Genomic DNA, 12,351 nt, shown 5'->3' with positions numbered 1-12,351 from the left:
GGGGTATCTATGAACTTAGTATGATTTTAGGCAGCCTCTCTGCTATTGGGTGGGGTTGTGTTCCTGTCTTGCTAGTTGTTTGGCATGGGGTGTCCAGCACTGGAGCTTCCTGGTCATTGAGTGGAGCTGGGTCTTAGTGTTGAGACAGAGATCTCTGGGAGAGCTCTCGCTGATTGATATTACGTGGGGCCGGGAAGTCTGTGGTGGTCCCATGTCCTGAACTCGGCTCTCCCACCTCAGAGGCTCAGGCCTGACAGCCAGCTGGAGCACCAAGACCCTGTCAGCCACACGGCCAAACTTTAAGCTTGATTTATTTAATTCGAGTGCCCATCCTTGACTCTGTTCCCATATGGAATGGATCTTGATCTTATATATCCTTTTCTTAATCCTCCTTGGAACGAGGAAAAAGAGAGTAATGTATCACTTCATTTCCAGCATAGAGTTCACTGTCCACTACCACTTTTAATAGGTAGGAAATAAGAATATGCCAAATTGTTGTCATTCTAATGCCCTATTTGAAAAGGACTTTTGGTAGTTCAGATCCTGGCCAGGTAACGTTTCAAAGAAAATCTGCAGACCATGTCTCATTAAACCCTTTCATAAAATTCTCACTGCCAGGGAAATACTCAAGAGTAAAAATTCCATGTGGACTTGTACATCCAGCACTAAAGACGGGTCCGAAGGCCAATGTGATGAATGAGATCATAGAAGCTCAGCCTTGGATAATATCCAGAGGCTTTCTGCTCTAGCTTTCCACACCATGATAACGGAGGAACAAAGGAATAGTCACATAGAAAGCAAAGAAAGCCCACTTCTAAGCAGACAACCACTGTCCTCACAGCTGCAAACCACCAGATCCTGGGATATTTTGAAGACTATTTTCGAGGTCTGGCTGTGCCCCTGCTGGGGCTGTATCCTGTCCCCCTCACTTCTTTGTGTATCCTTGACTCTCAAACTCCCTGAGCTGATGGAACCTCTGTGTGGTTCCTAGTATCCTTCAAAAAACTGAACAGTGATATGCTTCCATTTGCTTGGACCTAGAGTATAGAATATTCATTTAAAAGAGCAAACTCAAAAAAAAAAAAAAAAAGAGCAAACTCTTCACTACTTTAAAATTATAGACCTATCAGCTCACCAGCTTTCTAAAATAAATGCCAATTTCCTTTTGGATATACAACTCTCGGGCCTACAAAAGGAGCAGAAAGGGTTTGGTAACAGTTATTCTACTATTGACCACTCTTATAGTCTGTTTCACTTTGTGGAGAAATCTGTTAAGAATAACATAAAATTCTTCCTTCCCTCCTTCCCTCCCTCCCTTCTTAACTTTTTTGACTCTGAGGGCAGGTTATGGGCCAAGGGGCATAAACTCCATACAGATCCTTAATAACTCCCTTGAAAAATCAAGATTGGTAGAAATGAATACTTAATAGATCTGAAAATAATTTCTAGAGGATCAAAACAGGTATGTGTTCTATACTTGCTTCATTTTCTTTTTTAGCTTATACACTAATGACTTACTATCATTTTTGGAAAAAATAGATTCATAAATCACTGCTATATCTCTGATTGTTTTATTGTTAGGAACTGGGAGAAAGCATGTCTTCAAATTAAGTCTCTATAATCCGAAAATGCCATTTGCTGGGGGTGTGAGGTGGGGAGAGTAACTGCCTCCTGGCATTTAAATGGTTTAACAACTCTATAAAACAATTAACTCATTTATATATCTTGAAACCAGTTTACCCTGGTGCTAGCACCCCAAAATTAAGTTGCTCAGGTAAACATTCCATGGTGATTTTTTTTTTTTTTGGTTTGTTTTAATTTTGAATACAATTAAGTATTCAGAGTCTAATTGGATGTCATCAAAATATAATTAGGAGTTCAGGAACTTCCAGAACAGAAAAAGTATAAACAGAATATAGAATTCAAGCAGGTAGTAAAGGAGGTTAATTGAAGAAAGTTAGGTGCAACCAGAGGAAGGATTGCAGACCTCCATTTACTCAAATCAGAGGAAGTAATTCTGCAAGGTTCTAACATCCACCCCTTCTGTAGGGGACTGAGAGACCTGAACAGGTAACAGCTATAACAAGCAGGTGTCCATCTGCAGCCAGGCCAACAAACTTGAAATATCCTGCTTCTAGATCCTGAGTTATGGTCTAAATATCTGATCAATAACTAACAGCCCATTTGAGATGGTCAGCATAGAGTGCTTAACCTTAACTTATGATGGGGTTCAGGACACGCTACCCCCAAATAGGGCACACCTTGGCATAGTGAATATTTTAAGCTATGAATATTTTAAGGAATTTGAGAAATGGCAGGTGCAGGAAGGGCTCTCTGACCTTCCCCATCTCCCCTGAACCAGGTCATAAGACCCTCATGTAAGAGAGGTGCCCTCCCTATACCCAGAGGGAAGGAGCATCCTTAATTCCATAGATGGACAGACGCCAAGAGGAACCTGAGCAAATGAATGAACAGGCCTGGTTAAGTTTCCCCAGTTTACTACCCTTAGGCTCATACCTTTCTGTCCTATCACACTTCCCCACAACTTTCCATGCTTCCTCAAACCTACGATAAAAATTCTCCAGGCTTAACTCCTTCTTTGGGTCTTTATTTCCTAATGAAGGCTCCTGTGTCTCATAAAACTTACATTAAATACATTTGTATGCTTTTCCCTTGTTAATCTGTCTTCTGTCAGTCTAATTTACAGGACTTCAGTTGAAGAACCTAGGAGTGTAGAGGGAAAAATATATTTTTTTCCTCCCGTACACTCACTTGAGATGGAGAAACTGTTCCCTTAATGAGTCTCCCCCATACTGGGAAGATATAAAATGAAACAGCAAGATGATTATGTAAATAAAATCCATATTATCAAAACAAAAATATTAGTTTAGGAAAAATAAATATACCGGTTAGTTTTTAAGAAAATTTGTATTATTAGAAACTGAGAAAGAAACTTGTCTGTTGAGTCTACCTTAATATATTTAACTGATTTCAGATTTAACTAATTAGGTGTAAAACTACCACACTGATAAAGAGTATTGGGATGTTTAGAGTCACTGTAGTTATTTTAATTTAGTAGATTTTCAAGAGTTTTTTTAAGTAGGAAAAGTGTTGATTTGCTAGGAATGTAAGTTTGTCAGGTTTTAGGCACTGGAAATTACTTAAAAGGAAAACTAAATAGATTAAATTTATACATGCAGCTAAAAACAGGACAGACAATTATGGGGGAACAGGTCTGCTCTCCTGAGGCTAAGCTAATATTGTTCGAAGGTTTTCACGAAAGTGAAACCTTTTTTATTTCATATAAAATTTTACTCGATGTGTAAAACGAAATGACGGGATTTCTAAGTTGAGCTAAACTCAAAAAAAGCTAGGTTTTAAAATTGGACACTTTAACAAATTACTCTTAATTTATAACCCAAATAATCCTCTTTTTAAGAACAAAGCCACTACCTTTGGGCATTAAAAATATCAAGTGAAGGGGAGAGCCCACGTGAGCTACATGGCCAAGGTTAAGTTCTCCAGTGGTGAGTTTTTGCCATCACTGTTCCTGGCCACTAGTGGCTTGGTAATGTGCGCTCTAAAACTTTTCAGGCTCAAATTATTCTGCCATTTTCTAATGGCCATTCTCCACTGGCATTTATAGCTACATTTTTGTTTCTTGTTTTTTAAAATGTTTTTTTTTTTTGAAGGAAAAAGCTGGCTCCTCTCTGGGGTGCCTCTGTGGACCGGGTTTAGGCAGAGAAAGGGGTTTCTCTCTCTGTGTACATGTGTTTTATCCCACTCCTCAGCTCTTCTGAAAGGGTGTGTTTCAACTCCAGCTCAGGAGCAGAGGCTTGGCCCTTGCTCAGCAACAGGGCAGAACTGCCCTCCAGATACTTGTCATGCAGTATAATCTCAAACTCACTGCAGTACCATGATTTATCTAAAGTTTCTTTGAGAGAAATGGCATCTACGAAGGATTGCCTGAACTATAATCCATATAGTCCATGTATTCGTCAAGATATTACCAAAGTCACCCCTGCATGAATGAGACTGCCAGAAAAATATGTCCAGAAAATATTTAGTTTTATATCCCTGCAATAAGAATTACTTTAAGCGTTAATAGTGATGATAGCCATTTATATTTATTAAGGACTTAAAATGTGCTTAAATGTGATCTCAATCCCCTTAATGACCTGAAGAGGTAGATATATGTCTCCATCTTATCGATGAGAAAACTGAGGTACAAAGAGGTTAAGTAACTTGCTCAAGAGGACAAGTGGCAGAGCTGCGATTTGAACTCGGGCTCTTAATCGCCTTGACATTATGCTCTTGGCTTTTACTGGAGGTCACTGTTATATTTACTATGAAAGTACTGCTGAAGATGTTCTAAGTACCAACCTTACTTTTTGCTTTATCTTATTTTACCCTATCTGATTTACTTTTAAAATAAATTATACTGTTGTACCATATATATTTTTGTATATAAACAAATAATATTTAGAACAAAGAGGAGTACATACAGATAAAAAAAAGAATGAACAAACAAATGAATACATGTTAATTTACAGACCAACAAAATAAAGAGTCAGAAATCAAAAGAGTATGTTTTTCGTAGAATCATATAGATCAACACTGTCCAATAGAAATATAATATGAACCACATAAGTCAACTAAAATTTTCTAGTGGCCACATGGAAAAAAAGAGGTAAAATTAATTTTTATAATATATTTTATCTCACCCCAAATATTCAAAATATTATTTCAACATGTAATCAGTATTATAAAATTATTAAGATACCAAGATATGTCACATTCTATTCTTTTCCATGCGAAGTCTTTGAAATCGAGCATGCTTTTTCTCCTACAACACATCTCGATATAGACAAGCTACATTTCAAGTGCTCAAGGGCCACATCTGACTAGAGATTACCATGCTGGATAGTGCAGGCAGAGATGGATAGGGAGTTACAGACCATGTAGTTTTAGTTGACCACACTTATTTTTTGGTAGGAAACCAAAGTCCAAGGAATTCAGACTTACCTATGGCAAAGTCAGGATGAATACTGGATTCCAGCTCAGTGTTTTCTCCACTGTTCACACTTCTAAGGTGAAAGCAGATTTGCTTCCACAGAGGAGCGCCATCTCCCTTCCCCATAATTTTCCCACACGCCACCCTCTAGCCTTGCTTTGAGATATCTGCTCACAGGGCTTTCCATTCAGTGACTAAAGTGGGAGCTTCTCCTACAGAGCTCACAGGGCTTTCCATTCAGTGACTAAAGTGGGAGCTTCTCCTACAGAGCTCCAAAAATAGACACTCCACTGACACCAGTGGCTCCTTACTCTAAGGAGAGTATTTTATCTTACTCTTTGGTATGTACTTTAAGGGATGAACAAGCTCTGACGATTAAGCGTTTCCTGCTTTTGTTATCCGCTATGTTATCTGGTTAAATCAGAAAGTTCACTGAGCACGTATTTGAAAAGGACAGAACCGAACCATATATGTCTGTAGGGTTTACTTCTTCTTATTTTAACCTCATCTATTTGTTTCATGTTGGTCATGTATTTGAATCACTTTGTCTCCACAAGGAATACAGTAAATTCTTTACTCTTTGGGAAGGAAAAAACTAAAACCAAGACCACATTTAGAGAATGTCTGGCCTCTTTCAAGTCCGGTAGCCTTAGGTTATCACTGATTGAATGACCTCATCAGATTTTTACAATCTTGTAAGAACTGGATGAAAAGCCTAAAAGATAAGATTACTAACTCAATTTGTGAATCATTCCCTCCTTTTTCTGAGAAAACCTCACACGAGTGATGAGTTTACCCCCAGTTCTTCTCCACAACTGCAGTGGGACCCTGCAGCTCATGGTGCTTGCCACCCACCTACCTTCAGGGGCCCTGTGAAACCAATTCAACTGCATTATGCTCCTACTGGGCAGTAACTGTACTTCCTGCAATATGTTCTGAATACGGTTCTGGCCCATTATTCATCTACATAGGAGAATGGAGGCTGTCATTAGATTTGATTACTGTTAACCAATTACTGTGATAGCTCAAAAATTTATTTTTTTGAAACTGAAAAAATCCTTCTTCTTCCCTGCCCTACTGTTTCAATTACATGAATTCCTTTCAGTCCTGTCAACCTTCTACTGTAATTACAAATAATTATGAAACTATGATTCTAACTGAAAACTACTTTGTAATGTACACGTGAATTGTTTGTGACTACTGATGCGGAGAGACTGCAGAGTTAATGTTTTAAAATGTAGCTGACTAGGCAGCCTAGCTGGCTGCTGCTTCAAAAGCTGGTTATCGGCTGCGGTTAAGCAGCACGACGATGACCGCCCACGCTGGACTATGGTGGTTTTGCCTGGAGTAAGGTATTTGCCAACAGAGTCAAGACCTGCTTGACTTTCACCTGCAATTTACACAAGGGCATGAGAACTCTCTGGCTCCTACCACGAAATTCAGTCAAACCTTCTCCCCTCCACTCTGTTGGATGCCTGCGCTTATGTCCCATTGAGGGTGGGGCCCCAAAGGTGAGAGGCAGTGGCTGCCTCAGGAGCCCAGGGACCGAAGGGAGCACAGTGTCACTTCAGAAGTGTTCAAGTTTCTCTCCCATTGTGCATTTGGGCATCTCTCTCTCTCCCTTAAACGGTTTCACTATCTATTGTTGTTTTTTCCCCGAGCATATTTGATAGTTTTCTATTCTTAATTCTAAGGCATAAAGTAGACTGTTTTATATTTCTCACTCTAAAACCACACAAAGTTAAAAGTGCTCTTGAGTTGCATTATGGCCTTATTTTTCCTGAGATTCCTGTCCTTAATATAAACAGAGCTTTCTTGCCTTTCTCTATTGTACAGCATAAAGGAAACCCAGACTAACAAAAATAATTAATTTTGGAATTCTCTCTTCTCATCCCTCACCCTCTCCCCCATTCTCCTGTAATCCCAGGGAGAAGGTACAATTTCTCACCAAGGTGTATGGCAGAAAAGAGAAAAAAGGAAACAGCTGGGGACAACCTATAAAATGGATAGGTGGTCCCCAAATAATTTTACATTCTTTTATTCTTAGCATTTTGTCTGTTTCTTCCTTAGTCTATACTATTGGGATGATTCCCAAAATTCATAAATAAATGTAAACATCATTAGATGCTTAAGTAACTAGGAGGTGACATGCAGTGTTGGAAAGACATCTGGACAGGAGGCCAAGCCCCAGCTAACTGACATTAATTGCTTGTTGCATAATCATGGGCTAATCAATTAAATTCTATGAAGGTGAAGTTCTTCATCAATAAAGTATGGTATTATTATCTGCCCTCCCAATCTTATTGTAAGGATCAAATGAAATGATAAATATAAAACTTCTTTGTAACTTGCAAATAATAATAAGAATTATAGCAGATTGCTATCATTATTATTATTATTGAATGCCTCCTATGTGCCAGGTACCATTTTAAACGCTTTACATGAAAACTCATTTAATCCTTACACTAACAGGTAGCTACTCTTATTATCCTCATTTCATATATGAGAAAACAAAGGCACAGAGGCTAAATAACTTGTCGAAGGTTTTAAAGGTAGTGACTGGGAGAGCGCTGATTCAAACCCAGGCAGTTGGACTTCAGAGAGAGCTCTGTGCTTTACTGTCTCCCTATATAAACCTAAGTTTACAATTATGTAATCTCAGCATAAAGTTGGGAAAGCTTGACAATGTGCTATACAAAGCTCACTTCTCTATAGGAAAGTCTCTATTGAACAGTAAGCATAGTTGATGGCGCCAGCAAAAATCGACTTAATAGCTGAGTTCAGTGAGACACTGGTCTTTCTTACCCGCATGTGGACAGAACAGTCTTGAAAGCCAACAATATACTTAAATGCAAAATTACCCTTTCAGACTTATAACCAGAAGACACAAGAATTGTGGGTAGCCAGGCAAAAAAGCTGAAATGTGTCTGACTGACACATCACATAGATACATTTATACTGTATTTAGATAAATATTTATTAAAACTGTTCATGTGACCATAATTCTGCAATTAAGCCAATGGATCTACCCGAGGCCAGGTGTAGGCTTCAATCGGAGTAAGACAAATACCAACTGCAATTTGTTTTCATCTCACCTCTAGCTGTATCACTTCAGCACAGAGATAACGACCACTAATTCCGGTTAACAATGGAAAGGGGCCAGAAAGTTTAGATGCAGAGATACATCTGTTCTTAATCACCCACCCGTACCTGCTACCTGGAGAAAACCTACTGGCTTCTTTCTCTTTTTCTTTCCATTTCTTTCCCTTGTTGGAATTCCTTCGCAAAGGCGCCCTATAATGACAGCACACAGTCAGAAAGGGGAATTTGACATTTTCTCCTTTAATCCTTCTCTTACAGAGGGCTTGCTTTTTAACTTCATGAAGAGCTTACCCCAGATCCACAAACTTCCGCTTAATTTTTCCTCCTCGCACCACCAACAAACTTGATGCCCTCAGTGATCTGGGACCTTTGGCACCATCTAGGATATACATATATGTGAAAAAAGCAATTATTATCATTTTTAAAAAGCTACTGTCAAAAGTCACTGCGTCTCTGAATCTATGGGGTTTGCATCAATTCCTAACAGTAAAAGAAAATACTGGATGCCTTTATTAACATACAGGAAACATAGCTATGTTGAGGAACATTCAGTCAAACCAGGAGAGGTCCTGTTAGACAGAAGCCCAATACTTATCACAAAGAATTTTAGCTTCAAATAAACTGGAATGAAAAAAAATAAGCAAGAATAAACACTATCAAAACATTCTTTACATTCAAAGCAGGGACCAAATGACTTTCCTTCTGTTCCTTCTCTGGCTCCAACTCTTTGCTTCAAACATCTGGGCTCTGTCCTCCATGCCTTTCTTGCCTTTGGGTTTTAGCACCTTCTGACAGGACCCCAGCTCACTTCCCCCATATGTCCCAAGTCCAGTAAAGAACGTCACCCCTGAGAGTCTGAGAGATTAGGGAGAAAGTGAGAGTCAAAGCTTTCCCTTCTCATCTGCCCCTTGCTAATGGCTTGTGGCCAGTCTTGGGATAGAGGAGACAGAACATGGGGGAGACTTCTCAAGCAGGAGCTCAGCTATAAAACATTTATATTTTTGAAAGGTCTTTTTTTAGAAGTTGGCTTTAAGCACAACTTGGCTGGCTTCCCATGATGTGGAAGACGCCAAAAACCTCCCCAGTGCTTGCAGCTGAATGATCTCTGCCTCTCTCCAAGTTACGCTGGCACTCTAAAGCACAGCAGCTGCTGGGGGATGGGGACCCTTGAAATGATGCCAGAACCAATCAGAGGAGACGCTTTGCCAATGGAATTCAATGTCAGTTGTAGGAACTAGATTCCACTGGTGGCACTTACTCTACCTTGGACAAGGTAGAAACTCCTAAGGCTCTACTTGGAGCTATTTAGCAAAGAATGCTGTTTGGCATTATATTTCAGCATATCCAGTCATCTGAGATCATTAACAAGGGGTGTCTTTGATGCATATCTGTGTATGAAACTGCTCTTTCCCAATTGTCTGTTGGTGTCTTTCTCTTTCTAAAATTGAAAAGAAAATCCAGCAACCTTCTGGCATGGAGTGTAGTTCTCCTAAGAGAATGTTCAATTAACCTGGCAGTTAATTTTGCTTATGCTTTTTGTCTATTTCAGCAGAAACTTCTAAACACACATAACTTACAAGCCATGATGTGCACACAGTTCTCATTTAGGAGTCTATTTTCGAAGCTCTGAAGAAGCACAGGATGTTGAAAAATACTCTAAGGATTTTTAGCAATGAGCTTTTCATAGTTTTAGTTAATGATACACAGATTATAATAATCAATTCCTTGAAATGTACATAATCAAATAGAAGAGTAAGAAATATGTCCACGTCAAAATCCACTTCTAACCTCAAATATTTATTATGGCTCTTTGCATCATTACTCTTTGGGTAACTGAATTAAATAGCCACAGATGTGACACATGCACATAAAAAAATATACACACAAGGCACAAACTCACTCTAAGGTGATTTTGCTAATGGACATTAAAAAAAAAAAAGCAGGATTTCAATTTTCTTAACAGAAGCTGAAGGAAAGAAAGTACTGGATTCTTCCAAATAAATTCTAGAGCAACTCTCAACAGCTAGGAATGTGCAAAGTTAAAAGGAGACTGCCTTATCAATTTCAGAAATAAAGGTGGCTGGGAGATATTTTAACGAGTGGTGCTAAGACCAGATGAAGCAATGTACGTGGCAACACTCTGTAACCTATTAGTGTGGCAGTTATGTGGACATCTTGGGACTAAAAGCCTGATTCTGCCCATCAGAGAGCCTGCTGCTAGGCAACCTCACATCATTATCTCACACATTTGCCAAAGTGTGTTCCAAGGAACACTTCAATGAATTCTTTCAAAAGGCCGAAGAGGCAAGATTCAGTAATATTGCACTTTCCCACTTTAAATCAATCAAATCCATCGTTAATGTACCTCAGAACTTCTAGTCCGCATAAAAACCAACATTGGATTGGTATGATTTCAGGAAAAGAAAAAGAATTGTGACATGTTTGTTTGTTATTTAGCTGTATGTGGAATTTCCATTAGGCTTTTTGAAATCTCTCCAATACTACCTTGACGAGCAATTAGAAGTCCAAGTCCTCACGTTGGGTGACCCAGCTTTAATCTTTGGCAACCTGGTCTTCATTTTCAAAGGTAATGATTGATTTCCTGAGCTAAATACTAAGGCCTTTTCTGGGACTGCATTCTTCTTAGTCTCACTGCAACAAGACCCTTGACTACCTCTTCTTTTATTCTGGGGACTCTGAAATCTACCTCCCAGCCCTGGCTTCTCTTTTTTTTTTTTTTTTGTGGTACTCGGGCCTCTCACTGTTGTGGCCTCTCCCGTTGCGGAGCACAGGCTCCGGACGCGCAGGCTCAGCGGCCATGGCTCACGGGCCCAGCCACTCCGCGGCATGTGGGATCCTCCCGGACTGGGGCACGAACCTGTGTCCCCTGCATCGGCAGGCAGACTCTCAACCACTGCACCACCAGGGAAGCCCCTGGCTTCTCTCTCGAGCTCAAGACCTCCTCTACTAAAAATGAGTTAATCACCTTTCCCTCATAATGCTTCTGATTTCCTACTTTCTATCAATGACAAGACCGTGTTTTCTGAGGCTAGAAACCCTGTGATCAGTTTTGTCCTCCTCACTCTCTTCCCCCTGATCTCGTCAAGTTACATACGTTTCAACAGTTCTCATATCATTCTTTCCTGTCATTGTCTATTGCTCCTCCACCTTTCAGGGTCTCTTAACTCATCTTCCTCATACCTAGTGTCTTTTCCTTTTTATTCCTCTGCTCAGGCATCTTGTGGTTTTCTAGTAATATGATAAGGTATCTAAGGTATTTAAATTCTAGAGCTATAGACCTAACCTACCTGTTCTATTTTACGAGCAATCACTCTAACCTGAATACCAGCAGGCTGGGACAGCCCCACTCCTGTCATTTCATCTTACGTGTGCCTGTCTCTATCAATGCCATCTCCCTGCCTTATATGCCTTCCTTACCTATCTTTTCTGTTTTTTTTAGTCCTTCAGTAGTTACTCTAATTGTATTTTCTTTGTCATGTCTCGTTTACCAATCTCAGCTAGGGTTAACCTCGCCGTCCTCCAAGCAATGATAAAATTTACTATTTCTATATGTATGAAGGCCTAATGCAACATAATAATAAGTGAATCCTGTAAAGATTTCTACTTGCAAGGACATTAATTCAACAAATATTTCTGAAGACATGTTCTGTGTTAGGCAATGCACTAACGGCCACATATACACTTAGAATAATGAACAAATCACAAACAGAAAACTGATAGTACTTCATTTACTCAACCTTGTCTGAACAAAGGCCCACTGCTATGTAAGTCCAGAGACTAAAACTTTAGTATTAGGCTACTCAAAGAATAGACAGGGGGAAAATATTTTCATGCCCTTTATTGCTATATAACTTGCTTAACAAACCTCTAGGAATAATCTTTTACTTTCTCTAATTTTAACTGAAATGGGGTTAGATGTTTATCATTTAGCCAGTTGTAATGGGATTCTTTCTATCCTAGTTTCCACTGAGGTCCCACAAATATGACAGCAAAATTATGACTTGTGAATGTGGTACTGGTGCAATTTAGAAAACACCCAACTTCAGTTAGGTGTTCAACTGAAGAATGGAGAATTTGCCCCAGGAATGTAATCAACTACAGCTGTAACTTAATTATTACCTTTGTGGTACCTTGTTAGATCAAAAGTAATGGTATATCACTTTAAAAAATCTTGATAAACAGCAACCAATGACTAAGACATTTTCAGAGTTTAT

General features: G+C 39.3%; 1 protein-coding gene across 4 annotated transcripts in view; it reads right to left on the bottom strand.

Annotated features, from left to right (window-relative positions):
• The window catches only part of PPP1R9A (protein phosphatase 1 regulatory subunit 9A), a 327,421-nt gene that overhangs the window by 20,264 nt on the left and 294,806 nt on the right, over positions 1–12,351 (bottom strand). For 2 of the 4 annotated variants that reach the window (XM_049715130.1, XM_049715131.1), the window contains exons 14-15: positions 8,408–8,495; positions 8,225–8,308 (exon numbers count right to left, since the gene is read on the bottom strand). The exons of the other annotated variants lie outside the window; for them this stretch is intronic. In XM_049715130.1, the coding sequence (XP_049571087.1) occupies positions 8,225–8,308; positions 8,408–8,495 (172 nt within the window). The remainder of the gene's footprint in view (positions 1–8,224; positions 8,309–8,407; positions 8,496–12,351) is intronic. 4 annotated transcript variants of the gene reach the window in all.

Source organism: Orcinus orca, chromosome 9 (assembly GCF_937001465.1).
Source record: "Orcinus orca chromosome 9, mOrcOrc1.1, whole genome shotgun sequence".
Classification (NCBI taxonomy): Eukaryota; Metazoa; Chordata; class Mammalia; order Artiodactyla; family Delphinidae; genus Orcinus; species Orcinus orca.
The sequence above is the reverse complement of the archived record's forward strand: the minus strand, read 5'-3'. Positions and strand labels throughout refer to the sequence as shown.